This window comes from Pelodiscus sinensis, chromosome 18, assembly GCF_052426305.1.
Source record: "Pelodiscus sinensis isolate ZL-2025 chromosome 18, ASM5242630v1, whole genome shotgun sequence".
NCBI classification, from domain to species: domain Eukaryota; kingdom Metazoa; phylum Chordata; order Testudines; family Trionychidae; genus Pelodiscus; species Pelodiscus sinensis.
Window position 1 is genome coordinate 30,508,749 of NC_143069.1, and position 14,359 is coordinate 30,523,107.

The window sequence follows — 14,359 nt, forward strand, 5'->3', positions numbered from 1 at the left end:
GGGCGGAAATGGCGTATGGGGGCAAAGGGCAGCTCCTCCCACTCCCATAAGCCCCACAACTGCCCTAGAGCCCCGCCCCCTCCATGCTTCCTAGGTTCCCATCACCATTGATGGCCTGACAGCTCCATGGGCATCCTGTCCCATAGCCCCCCCCCCCACACTGAGCCCCTCCCAGCCCCATGGTCACCCTGCCCTATATAGCCCCCCTCACTGAGCCCCTCAGTCACCCTACCCCCATAACCCCCTCACTGAGCCCCTCCCAGCCCCATAGTCACCCTGCCCCATAGCCCCCTCACTGAGCCCCTCCCAGCCCCATGGTCACCCTGCCCTATATAGCCCCCCTCACTGAGCCCCTCGGTCACCCTACCCCCATAGCCCCCTCACTAAGCCCCTCCCAGCCCCCATGGGCATCATGCCCCATAACCTCCTCACTGAGCCCCTCCCAGCCCCATGGTCACCCTGTCCCCATAGCCCCCTCACTGAGCCCCTCCCAGTCCCCTATAGCCCCACAGAGCAAAGCATAATTCCTCAATTACTCCCACCCTCATAGACCCCCCCCCATCCTATAAAGGGTTGCTCATCCCTGGAGGTTTCATCTTCTGATAATGTTCCATTTCTGGGAACTCCAGGATAATCCTGGTGGGCTGGCAGCCTTTGCCCCATAACTTCCTGCTAGCCCCCTATTGAGCCTCACTGTCCCAGACATTCAATCATAGAATCATAGAATAATAGGACTGGAAGGGACCTCAAGAGGTCATCGAGTCCAGCCCCCCCGCCCTCAAGGCAGGATCAAGCTCCGTCTACACCATCCCTACATTCCATAGCCCCATGGAGCCCAGTAGTCCCCCCTACTCCAAACATCCACCCTGTGCCTCACAGCAGCCTCATAATTTGCCTTTAGCTACCCACGGTCCCCCACTGTCACACCCGAAGCCCCCACTAGCCAGACATTCCACAACTTCCCTCATCTGAGTCCCATAACTTCCCTTTAGCCACCCCATAGTCTCCACAGGGTGGAGGCCTGTGTTGCATTGGTTGCTGCCCTTGAAGTTCTTACAGTCGAAAGAGACAAATGTGGGGAAACAGGCACCAGGGTGTGTCCCAACTCCTATGTAAATATCTGATCTGCGCCTCCAGCCTGGTTCTGTGCTTGGAAGATGCAGGTGTGTGCATTGATTCAGCATTGATGTGGTGGGTGGAGCCAGGTTTACCTGTGTATTTACCCCCACCAGCCCCTCGCCTCCCAAGGCAGGCCACATCTCCCCAGTGGTACCCTTCCCCCCATCCCATCCTCTTGCCCTCCCCCATCAAGCCAATACCCACCCTCAAGTTGAGCCTTTTGTCTCCTTCCCCAACCCTACCTCACCCCCCCACACACAACTAAATATAATCCCTTGCCTGGCCCCCTGCCCCTCACTTACCCAGCCCCCTATATAGGCCACCCAACAGAGTCACTTCTCCCCAATCCCATCTAGCCCCTACCCAGCTGGGGCCCTAGACACCCACACCCTAAATCCAGACCCCCACAGCCAGCCTCCCTTTTGCATTTAAAGAGCTGGCTAACGGAGCTCAGCATCCAGGTTGTAGGGACCATAGTCCAGGGACCGTGTCCCTTTTCCGGTCAGAGTCACTAAACAGCTGCCCACGGATGCCTGGAGTTCACGGGGGTGAGATGCAGCGTTCCAAAGCGCCCCCCAGAGACGGATGGGGAGGGGCCATGGAGTGGAGGTCTTTGTGGGCCTCTTCGTACCAGGCACTGTCCGAATCCATGGAGGAGGCAGCCCCAAGTGTAAGGAGGAACAGCAGGGGCCCATAATCATCATTCCTGAGGTCCCAAAATCATGGCTCTCCTCCCAGGGCTTTTCTCAGAGCAGCCTGCTTGGACCTCTAGACCCCACTATCCTCCCAGAGCCAGGGAGAGAACCCCAGAGTCCTGGCTCCCAGGCCCGCCTGTAACCACTAGACCCCACTGTCCTCCCAGAGCCAGGGACAGAACCCCAGAGTCCTGGCTCCCAGGCCCGCCTGTAACCACTAGACCCCACTGTCCTCCCAGAGCCAGGGACAGAACCCCAGAGTCCTGGCTCCCAGGCCCGCCTGTAACCACTAGACCCCACTGCTCTCCCGGAGTTCTGTTCTTTCAGCACGACCCCACCCTTCCATGCTAAAGGGATATAGCCACCCTATCTGAAATACCAGCCTCTTATTCTAGGGGGCCAGTCCAAGGTGGCTGGAGAACTCCTCTGGCTTGAGTGGGGGGCTCCTGAGGTCTAAAGGGATTCCGGGCCATGGCACAGAAAGGTTCAGGGGACAGGATATCCCAGGTCTGGGCCAAGATGGGCCCTGTGTGTACGCGGGCCTCTGTCCATCTTCACTCCAGCCCCTTTCGGGGGGGAGGGGCTCTCTCCCTCGTGCTCCACCAGCCCCATTTGGGGAGCGTGGGCCGACGGCACCGCTCTGGGACAGAAGATCAGCCCAACGTGCCCATCTCACACGGTACTGGGCCAGCTTAGCACGAAATCACTTCCGTGGACCCCCTCTGCACCAGGCAGTGGGGCCCTGTAAGAACAGCCCCTGCACCCAATCAGACCACATCTCAGCCCCAGAGGAGGGGGTCCCTCGCGAAATAGCTCCTGGCCCAGAGAGTCTGTCTCTAATACCAGGTGAGAGGTTATGGTATAAAAAGCCCCCAATGCCCTACTCCAGAGGCAGCTGCATCCCAGCACTTGGTGAGGGGTTTCTCTATAGAGCACCTACCCCAGAGCTGGTCGCATTTCCACACGAGTGTCTCCATCGAAACAGTCTCTGCACCCCACCCCAGAGGCGCCTGTTTTTAGGCCCAAGGGAAACTTTTGATAAGTAAATGAGACTCAGGCCTTGATTTATTCCAAATTTTCTTTTTTTTTTTTAATTTAAATTCTCTTAATAAATTGATTTTTGTAGTTTTTTTTTTCTTTTCTTTTCTTTTCTCTTTTTTTTTTTTTTTTAAACATAGAGAGGGCATGAAAGAACAGGCACGGTGGAGAAGAGTTTGTTACACGGAATTAAAAGGGGCGTCCCGGCCTGGCGCCCCTTGCACTCACGTACACATACAGGGCCAGCAGCTCGGGGCCGCGGTGCAAGGGAGGGACAAATCGCCCCCCCCCCAAAAAAAACCAGGGAACGGAGGAATTCAATGAAAACCCTGCGAGGGGGGCAGGGTGAGGCACCCGATCTAGTGCTTTCATCGGTGCCAGGCGGGAGCAGATGGAGTCAGTACCCACACTGCCCTGGGCATGGGGTGAGGGCGGCATTAGCAGGCGACGGAGCAGGGTGTGGGGGGAGAGGAGGAGGAGCGGGGTGGGGGGGGTCAGGTTTGGTCTCTAAGTGACGCGGGATCTGTATGCGGCGTGGATTTGAGGGGAGCAGTTCAGGGCAGGGGAGGTGAGGAAGGCAAGGCAGGCAGGCAGGTTGGGTCCAGGATCCAGACACCCCGCCCTCCAGTTGGAGATCGAGCCAGGATGGCCAATCAGCACAGTTTCTAGCAGCCTGTATGGCCAATCGGCACAGCACCCGCCCCCCCAGCGTCAGACCTTTTCCAGAACTGTAGGGGTAAAATTGACAAGCTGGGTCATGATTCGAGCCAGCGGCTCCAGGCCTCATTCCCTGAGCCAGCCAGTCCCCGGCATGTGCCTAGATGGGGCCCACACCACCTCATGAGGAAAAGCCCCACCCCCCTCCACCCCACTCCTCTGCCCCACAGAATTGTGCTCAGGCCTAATTTTTAGGCCTGACCTGGACCTAAAAGAAGGTCAACCTGCTTTCTCCAGTGTCACCTCCCGTGCTTGTGGGGCCGGTCCCCTCCTGGCCCCGTGGCCCGTTCCCGCAGTGCAGACAGACCAACCCTACGGGCAGGAGAGCCTGGTGTGTTCCTTGGAGTCTGGTCCAGCCAGCCCCACCCTACCCATTTAACCAGGCCACCACTGTCAGGACAGAACCCCTTTTGCCACAAGAAAGCCCCCAGCTTGTGGCCCCTTGGGCTAGCCTGCCCGCTAGCCCCCGCCCTGGCAACCACAGGCCTCCTACCCCAGATGGGGCTATTGGTGGGCCTCTCAGAGTTTGACTGCTCCCATGGGCAGGCCAGGGACCAGAGTGAGAGCACAGCCCCCTTCCACACCTAGCTCTGCCCCACTGCTCACACAGCCCCAGGCAAAGGGGCGGGATCCCCATGCCCCTGGGAAGGGAAGACAGAATTCCCCCAATGTCTCCGAGTGGATAAACAGAACCTGGGTGTCCGGGCTCCCAGCCCCCCACTGCTCCAACCACTAGCCCCCACTCCCCTCCCAGAGCCAGGGGGAGAATTTAGAGGTCCAGCAGGCGATGTGCACAGAAAGAGGGATGAACGGAGCCAGTCATCACACAGTGGGGTGGAGAGATTCGGCAAAGGGTAGCGGCAGATCACGGGGAGAGAGCACTGGCAGAGAAATGGGACGGACAGAAGAGCGAGCGGAAGCAGCAGGCGTGTGGCGGTCGACAGTAGTGGAAGTTGCTCTGTGGGAGCAGGGAAAGTCCCACTGTTGTCTGCCGCAAGAATGGGTGGGCAGTAGTGCCAGGGGATGGTACCAGAGGTGATGGTGGCAGCAGTGGGATTGTGTGCAGTCAGGAGCAGGATGTCACATTACCTCCACAAGTGGTAGATGATGGGCACCAGCGTAGGATAGTGCCCTTATCCCATCATTGCTTGAAGCGAGAGGTGATACGGGAGGCAATATTTGTTGTAGCAGTGGGAGGGGGCACTAGTATGTGCGTGGGGGGGTGGAATCCCATCATAGTTTAAGATGATGGGCAGCAGGGATTGGGTATGTATTTGTCAGTCATTGGATAGGGTGCTTCTAGAGGCCCCAGGGGGGTGACATTGGTGTCAGCGGTGGGATAGGTTGCTTTGCAAAGAGACATATCCCCGGGGTGGGAGGCTACATTGGTGTCAATGGTGGAAAGGGCTGGTGCGAGAGAGTCCCAGGGGGCAAGCATTGTTGGTGTTAGCAGTGTGTTAGCAGGTTTGTGGGTAACAGATCCTGTGGGGTGGGGGCAGCATTGGCGGGACAGGCCAGTTCAAGGGATGGAGGTGGCATTGATGGTAGTAGTGAGATAGGGAATTTTGGAGGGATCCCAGGGGCAGTGCTCATGTCCGAGGTGGGGCAAGGCAGTCTGAGGAAGTTCAGGGGGCAGCGTTGGCATCAGCAGTGGGATAGGCCAGTGAGCAAGGTGACGGATCTCAGGGATGGGCAGTGTTGGTGTCAGTATGGGACAGGGTGGTCCAAGAGGATCCCGGGGCAGTGTGGTGTCAGAAGTGGGATAGGCCAGTTGCCAGGGCGATGGGTCCCAGGGGAGCTGTTGGGGGCCCCATCACCGCTTGAAACGGTAGGTGATGGGCAGCAGCAGCTTGCTCTTCTTGAGGGCCTGCACCTTCTTGAGGGTCTCGTCATCCAGCGCCAGGAAGCAGCGGCGCGAGTACTCCAGCAGCCGTTCCTTGGACGGGTCGAACTCGCCCACCTCAGCCAGCTTCTCGGGCGCCACGATAAGCAGCTCAGCAATGGGCGTGGTCAGTGCCACCGTGTTGCGATCCACCCGGTGGTGCTCGAAGGCCCGGCTCATGCTCTTCAGCTTCTGGAAGGTGTTGAGGATCTTCTTGTACCGGCACAGCACCCCATCGGCGTCCTTGACTGCCAGGCGGGTCACGGCAAGGGTGAGAAGGATGGGAGGGATGGAGAGATGGCCAGAGGGACAGTGACGAGGGGGGGCAGAAAGGCCAAAGAGAGGTTGACACAGCCTTCCCCACAGCCCCCCAAGAGGACTTGCCTCCACCCCACAGCCCCCTGCCCTTACCCCATGCCACATGCCCCTCCCATGCAACCCCCTCCACCCTGCACCCCACCCATGCCAGACCCACCTAATCCCACAGCCCCCCTCCTCTTCCCCATTTCCATGGACCCCCTCAATCGCCCCACACACCCAGCCTCCTCCTCCCCATCCCATGCCCCTCCCCGGAACCCCCTCCTCCCCCGAGGGCTGCCAGGGCAGAAGAGCACCCCCCGCTCACCTCGCTGGCGCTCCCGGGCCTTGGGCTTGCCAAAGCGCCGCCGGCTCACCCCCCCCTTCTGCTTCTGCTTCTTGCGCTCGGTGGAGCCGCCTTGCTCCGAGGCAGCGCTGAGCGACGACGCCAGGCTCTCGTTATCCGTGGCCTCGCCGGGCCGGCTGTCGGCTGCCTCTGCCCGCCGCGGGGGCTGCTTGCTACGGCAGTGATCCTCTGCGGGAGGGGGGGGGGCAGAGAGCGGGCTCCCAGCATGCACCTCACTGCAACCCCCCCATTCCTGCCTCACCGTGACAGCAAACATGCCCCCACCCTCCTGGGCATTTCTGTCTGCTGGCTGGGAGATACAGCGCCCCCTGGGGGCTGCCTGCAGGAGGGATAAAAGCCCTCCCATGCCTGATGCCTAGCGAGCTGCCCGGGGACACGGGGGCTGTTCCTCCTATCTAGTGCCCCAACATGCCCCTCTCTGCTGCCTCTGGCTCCTAAAAAAACCACAAGGGGGCAAAGGGACCCAGATCTGGGGACGGATGGATTTGTCAGCATGGATTTGTAAAGAACAAATCATGTCAAAGCTACCTGAGAGCTTAGCCAGGGTAACCAGCCTTGTGGACAAGGGGGAAGTGGTAGTTGTGGGCGACGTCTGGACTGGCATGATTTTCCGGAAATGCTTTTAACGGAAAAGGCTTCCGTTAAAAGCATTTTCGGAAAAGCGCGTCTAGATTGGCAGGACGCTTTTCCGCAGAAAAGCCCCGAGCGCCATTTTCGCCATCATAGTTTTTCCTTTTGTTTTAGCAAGATCAGACTAACAGGGCTACCTCCTCTTCCCCATTTCCATGGACCCCCTCAACCGCCCCACACACCCAACCTCCTCCTCCCCACCCCATGCCCCCCCCGCCTTCCCCCGGGGCTACCTCTCTATTACTATTCAAGAATGATGAAAGGTCTAGAGAACAGGAGCTGTGAGGGAAGACTGAAAGAACTGGGCTTGTTTAGTTTGGAAAGGAGAAGACTGAGGGGGGACATGAGAGCCGTTTTCAAGTATCTAAAAGGGTGTCACAAGGAGGAGGGAGAAAACGTGGCCTCTTCCTGGCCTCTGAGGACAGGCCAAGAAGCAAGGGGCTTAAACGGCAGCCAGGGAGGTTGGACATCAGGAAAAACTTCCCACCTGTCAGGGGCGTTCAGCACTGGAATAAATTGCCTAGGGGCTGTGGAATCCCCATCTCTGTATTTAAGCTCAGTAGAGCAGACACCTGTCAGGGATGGTCCAGACGGTGCTTGGTCCTGCCGAGAGATCCCTTCCAGTTCTCCGATTCTGTGGGACCCAGGCGTCCTGGCTCTGAGCCCCCATGTACTAACCACTAGCCCCCGCTCCCCTCCTAGGGCCGGGGATGGCACCCGGCGTCCGGCCCGCTCACCGGCGTCCCCCTTGGCGGAGGAGATGAACTTGTCGAGCTGGCAGCGCAGGAAGTCCCGCTCCTCCTCCAGGTCCTCGATGCGCTTCTGCAGCCAGGAGTTGCGCTCCAGGGCCATGTGCAGCTGCGTCTTCATGCTGCTCATCAGCGCCAGGGCGGGCGGGGGCGGCTCCGGCAGCTCTGCGGGGGGTGGGGAGTGGGCAGGGGGCACCATCAGACCCCCCCCTCCCCCTTCGTCCTGACCTCCCCCCACGGGGCCCTGACCCCTCCCCCCTCGTCCTGACCTCCCCCCACAGGACCCTGATCCCCCATGGGGCCCTGACTCCTCCCCCTCATCTTGCCCCCCCCTCCCACGGGGCCCTGACCCCTCCCGCCTCGTCCTAACTCACCCTCATGTCCCTTAGTCCTCTGCTCCTCATCCTGACCTCCCCCACAGCGCCTGATTCCCCAAGGCTCTGACCCCTCCACCCCTCATCCTTCCTTCCCCAGAGCCCCTGGCCCTCTCCCTGTGTCCCGACCTCCCCCACAGGGCCTGACCCCTCCCCCTCATCTTGACCTCCCCACCCCTTGTCCTGACACCCCCTTCCCCACCGGCCACTCCCCTGGGACAGGGCCCTGACCCCCCCATTCACTCCTCACCATGGAGCTTTGATCCTCCCTTCAGCATCTGCCCCCCGGAAGGGCTCCCTGCCCAGCCTCCCCCTCTCCCCCCCAGACAGGGTCCTGACTCCCTTCACCAGCCTCTCCCCACCCCACTGGGCCATGTCCCCCCTTGCTCTGCCCCACGAGCCTCTCCTACCCTCTGAGGCCTTGATTTTCCCTGACCACCCACTGGCTCCCCCCACACACTATATCCCCTCCCTATTGCCCTGGTCCCACAGCACTGCCCCCCAACAAACTACCTCTCCAGGCCTGAATTTCCCCCCTCTCGTCGTACCCCTCCCCCCCCCCCCGCAACCTAACACCTTCCATCTCCCCAGACCCAGCACCCAGCCTGGCCTCCCTGGTGGTACCAGGGTCCCAAGGGGTGGGGGTCCACAGGGCCGGGCTACCTTCAAAGTTGCTCTGGGGGGGGCTGAGGCTGTAGAAGATCTGGGGCTCCAGGTGGGGAGTCTCCTCGAAGGGGATGGAGATCTCATAGGCCTCATCGTCCTTCTTCACTGCAGGGTGAGACGTGTCACAGGGGACCCCAAAACCAGACCTGCCCCTCACAGGAGCACCCCCGGACCCCCAGCCCCCTCTGTGGGCTGGAGTCCTCCTCAGCCCCTCCCCCAACCGGGTGACATGTTCCCATGTTGCCTCAACTTGCTCCCCCCCACAACAGCCCCCCCTCCATACCCAGGAACTCCCCTCCCCCCCGGGAAAGGTCACCCCAAAACCTGGCTGTAAGCCACAGCTTCCCCCCAAATCATACCCCAGCTGGCTCCCCGACTCGAGATCCCCCAGCTCCCCCTTTCGCTTCCCTTGCTCCTTCCCTGAGCCCCAGCTCTGATGCACCCTCCAGTGGCTCCCCCCACTCTCGATGGGTCCCCAGCTCAGTGGGAGCCTGGCTCGGAGGCGCCCCCTGCTGCAGGTCCCCTGCATACTCATCCGCCTCCGGGTATTCCTCTCCGTCATTTTCCTTCCGTCCTGCGCCCCGGCCTGGCCGGCCCTGGCTGCCCTCCTGGCGCCGCTCAGGGAGGCTGGAGAGAGAGAGAGGAGATGGAAAGTTTCACCCAGGGCAGCCGCTACCTGCCCCACAGAGCCCCCACCCATAACCCAGAGAGACCCCCCCCCAGGCAGCCCCCACCCATAACCCAGAGAGACCCCCCTGGGCAGCCCCACCCATAATCCCAGAGAGACCCCCCCCCAGGCAGCCCCACCCATAACCCAGAGAGACCCCCCTGGGCAGCCCCACCCATAACCCCAGAGAAACCCCCCCTGGGCAGCCCCCACCCATAACCACAGAGAGACCCCCCCCCCCGGGCAGCCCCCACCCATAACCCCAGAGAGATCCTACCCAGAATCCCCCTGGGACAGCTTCCGATATCCCCAGAGAGAGCCCCCACCCGTAATCTTCATAGGACAACCACTACTACCCCAGAAAGCCCCTATCCATATCCCCTGAGTGCCCCCACCCATAACATCACTTCCAAGGCAGCCACTATCCGCCCCAAAGAGCCCCAACCCATAACCCCTGAGGCAGCCCCTATCCACAACTCCAGAGAGCCCCAACCCATAACCCCTGGGGCACATGCTTCTTGCTCCAGGGACACCCCCACCCCGCCCATAATGCCCAGGGCTCCCCACATACTCCAAATCACCCCCGACTCAACCCATCCTACCCCTCAGGCCTGCTCCCTCTGCTCCCACGAAGCCCCAGAGCCGACAGTAGCTGCCTCAGGCTGGCCGTGCCCAGAACTGGGTGCCAACCACCCGCCATACTGGGCACTTCTGGAGTGTGGGGGACCAAGCCTGGCAGTGGGAGCCATTTGGGGAGAGGCTGAGGTTCCCTGAGAATGACCCCACATGGCCCCTGTAGGGATACCTTTTGGACTCTCCCTGCAGACGGGCCAGGGACCTACCTGAGACGGATGGGCCGTGGGGCAGCCCAGCTCCGAACCCGTCCTGCACCCCCCTCCGGCCAGCCCTGGGGGAGGAAGAAGAGACGCAGAGGGGGAAGGGGGGGTCAGGCTGCTTCTTTGGGAGCAGGACTTGAACCCACAGCCTGTGGGCTGCCCACATCGGTGCCCCCTGCTGTCCCACACAGGCGCTGGTGCATGGGATCAGGGCAAGGCCAGGCACAAAGCCAGTCTGGGTGTAGGGAGTAGGAGAGGCTGGAGGCAGGACTCCTGGATTCTATGCCTCAGTTCAACACCTAGTCAGCAGTAAACTTCTGAGTAGGAGCAGCAATAGATCCCAGCTCCCTAAGCTGGAGGAGAATCTTCCTCCGCTATGCACTACAGGTGATATGACACATGGATGGGCATGCAAAATCACACACACAATACACATTGCCCAGAACCCTGCAACTTCCCTCCCTCCCCAAGTCTGGCCCCCCAGAGATCAACCAAAATTATAGGACGGGGGGGGGGGCACTTTTGCCGTGAACCAGCCCAGATCACATCCCCTCCCCCTACAAACACCCCCGAGTGTTACTTCAGTCCCAGGTCCCCCCAAAACACCCACCCTCTCCTCCGTCCCCCAAGCACCAGCCCCAGAGCTGGGAAACTGGGGCGTTAACACATAATCCCAGCAGAGCAGCTGGGGAAAGGAGCTGGATTTCCTGGGGGGCTGGGTAAATCTGGGGATGCCCCCTCTCTCCCCAGGGCACTCCCAAGGCAGACATCTAGGCGCAGAGCTGGGTACCAGCAAGTGGGAGGGGAGGGAGGGCCACATGGCTCTCCCCCCCCCCCCCAACAGACCCAGGGGATCCAGGCCACATGGAGGAAACCCTGCCTCCCCCAGAGCCAGAGCAGGGGAGCTCCTGGAAGAAACCCAGCAGCCCGCATCCACGGGGGGCCATCTGCACCCAGCTACGCCCCCACCCCCAAACCCTGCAGTCCTCACCAGCAGCCAGCCGAGTGAGCAGCCCCTCCCCCGCAGCCCCCCCCCCCCAGATCTACACACCAACTCCAGGCCCCGTATAGCCCCCCAGCCCCGTGCACCAGCTCCAGGCCCCCCCCAGCCCTCCCCCCCTTTGCATCAGATCCAACCCCCCCAGCCCTGCACATCAGCTCCAGACCCCCCCCAGCCCTCCCCCCCTTTTGCATCAGCTCCAGCCCTGTGCATCAGATCCAGGGACCCCATGGCCCCCCAGTCTCTCTGATGGACTCTACTCCCCGCCTGCCCCCAAGTCTGCACGCCTGGTCCCAGCCCTCCCCCCCCAATGCCGTCGAGTGCCCCAAAATGGGGGGAAATCGCCCTAAAAATGGCTTCTCTGCCCCTCCCCCGCCCTGTGTGCCTCGCTGTGCAACTGGAACTCGGCTACTCCCAGGCTGGATTGCGGGGGGGGGGGGAGGGGAAGGAGCTGGGGCTGGACGCGGAGTTGGGGGGGTACAACGTAGCCCCGGATCCCCCCCATGGATGCAAAATAGACCCTCAGCAGAGAACCCCCCCCGGCCCCGGGGCGCGCTGCAAGGGCAGCGGGTGCGGGGGGGGGGGGCTCTGCAGAGAACAACCCCCCCAACCCCACTCACCCAGCTCGGCTCGCGAACCCCCAGCCAGCGGGCACGGCCACCCCCACGCCTGGCAGCGCCAGGGAGCGTCTGCAAAGCGCCACCGGGGGGGGGGGTCGCCCACGCACGCAGGGCAGAGACACGCGGGGGGGGGCTGTGCTACAGAGCTCGCTCAGAAATTGACACGCCCCCCCCCCACCAGCCAGGGCTCGGCCCCTTCTCGGGGGAGTAATAAGGGGGGTAAGGCTTGGAGAGAGACCCAGTCACCCCCGTGTCTTTATCCTCACCAAGCACAGCTCTCTGCCCTCCAAATCCTCGACAGTACCCCTAAGTCCCCCTCCCTCACCCATCCGTTCCCCCCACCCCATCACCTCTCTGTGCCCCAAACCCCCTCAGTCACCCATCCCTCACTCCGCCATCATCCGCCCGTCCCTTACCCCCTCCATCATCCATCCGTCCCTTAACCCCCTCCATCATCCACCCTCCCTTAACTCTCTCCATCATCCATCCCATCGCTTAACCCCCTCCATCATCTGCCCGTCCCTTAACCCCCTCCATCATCCACCCCATCGCTTAACCCCCTCCATCATCCATCCATCCCTTAACCCCCTCCATCATCCACCCCATCGCTTAACCTCCTCCATCATCCATCCATCCCTTAACCCCCTCCATCATTCACTTGTCCTTTAACCCCCTCCATCATCTGTCCCTCCCTTAACCTCCACCAACATCTACCTGTCCCATAACCCTCTCCATCAGCCATCCCATCCCTTAATCCCCTCCATCATCCATCCACTCATCGATCCCTTAACCCCCATCCATCATCCACCCTCCCTTAACCCCCTCCATCATCCACCCTCCCTTAACTCTCTCCATCATCCATCCCATCGCTTAACCCCCTCCATCATCTGCCGGTCCCTTAACCCCTTCCATCATCCGTCCATCCTTTAACCCCCTCCATCATCTGCCTCTCCCTTAACTCTCTCCATCATCCATCCATCCCTTAACGCCCTCCATCATCTGCCTGTCCCTTAACCCCCATCATCATCCATCCCATTCCTTAACCCCCTCCATCACCCACCTGTACCTTAACCACCCTCCATCATCCACCTGTCCATTAACCCCCCCATCATCCGCTGGTCCCTTAACCCCCTCCATCATCCATTCACCCCTCCACCATCCATCCCACCCCCTCTATCATCCATCCATACCCCAACTTTTCCTTCATCCATCTATCCCCACCCCTCCATCATCCATCCCCCACCGTCTCCATCATCATCCACCCCCCCTCCATCATCCATCCCCCACCCCCCCCCCCCATTATCCATCCATTCCTCATCACCGCCCCACAGAACCGAGCTGCCCTCGCTCCGCCCATCGGGAGGAGGGGGCGGTTTCTGTCTTCTCCCCCGCGTCCGCTTTCATTTTCCGCCTCTGGAAAAGCGCGACTTTTTAGCGTCGGCCCCTTCAAGCTCCCTCCCTGCCTCCCCCGCCCAGGCAGGGAGCGAGGCGCAATTCCCTAGCCGGACGGGAGACGAAGGGCAGGCAGAGGGGACAGTAAGGGGAGGGGGCTAGGGGCGGGGGGCTGATGCCGTCGCGCTTCCTGCGGCCATGTCCCCCCCACCGCTTCTCCCTGCAGGGTGTCCGCTGCCTTCACCCCCAGCTGGAAAGGAAAAGGGGAGGCGGTTCCCCCCCCCCACACACACACACACTTTGGGGGCCAGGGAGCGTCTGCAAAGTATGAGTTGCATTAGGGAGCTGGCTCTGATTGGTGGGCTTATGCCTCTTTCCCCCGCAGCTGTTTCGGTGCCGCTCACTCCCGCCCCACAGCCCCTGCCCCCGCAGCCCTGTCGGTGCCCCCCATCTGGCTCCCCTGGGGCCAGATGGGAGCTACACACCATTCCCTCCCCCCCCCCCTCGAGCCAACCAGCCCCATGGGGCGCCCCCGCACACACACGTATGGGAAAGACCCAGCACCCCATTTCCTGCCCAGGCTGTTTTTGTAGGGACTACTTTATATCAAGAGGCGGGCAGAAGACAGCCACCATGGGAGCCTACAGACCTGCCAGTCCAGGCCTGCCCGAGGTGCTAAGCAGGCAGCTCCACCATCCCAACCTGTCATTAGCCACTAAATATAGCGCCCAGGAATCCACCAGCTGCTGCGTCTCCCGGCGGGTTAAACCCGTCATGTGACCCTTAACCCCCACCACCATCCACCTGTCCCGTAACCCTCTCCATCAGCCATCCCATCCCTTAACCCCCTCCATCATGTGACTCGCAGAGAACGGGGACCCCCCTTGCTCCTCCAGCCCCCACAGCCAATACCCAGCCCCCGCCGTGCCACCCTGGAGCAGTTGGTCGTGCAGGGATCCCCGCCTAACCTGGCCCTCCCTTGCCAGGTGATCCAGCCCCTGCAGGGTGGGGTGCGGGGGCTGGGTATACGGGAGCTGAAGGAGTAACTCATGGACCATTGGGCCTCAGACTCTGTCTCCCCCTCCCCAATCTGCTTCCCTTATAAGCAGTTTCTCTACTTCCAAGGCCAAACTCTTTACTTGCTGCTTCCCAGAGGCCAATAAGGGATGAGGGGTCCCCATCCCCCCTGCCTGGCCAACAGAGGCCACCATCACACCAGGAATGAATCCGCAGGGCAGAAAAGTGTGTCTGTGTGCAGCTGGCGCCTCCTGTTGGAGGGGATTGTGTGTGTGTGGGGGGGGTCCCCTGTT

General features: G+C 61.2%; 1 protein-coding gene across 1 annotated transcript; it reads right to left on the reverse strand.

Moving 5' to 3' along the window:
• Positions 1-2,916: 2,916 nt before the first annotated feature.
• On the reverse strand, positions 2,917-11,793 carry CCDC106 (coiled-coil domain containing 106). The gene is made up of 7 exons (XM_075915203.2): positions 11,658-11,793; positions 10,044-10,108; positions 9,066-9,161; positions 8,532-8,639; positions 7,483-7,659; positions 6,077-6,283; positions 2,917-5,699 (listed from the first exon to the last, which is right to left on the reverse strand). The coding sequence occupies exons 3-7, from the start codon at positions 9,094-9,096 to the stop codon at positions 5,383-5,385; spliced, it is 840 nt and encodes a 279-aa protein (XP_075771318.1). The 5' UTR covers positions 9,097-9,161; positions 10,044-10,108; positions 11,658-11,793; the 3' UTR covers positions 2,917-5,382.
• Between the last annotated feature and the right edge of the window lie 2,566 nt (positions 11,794-14,359).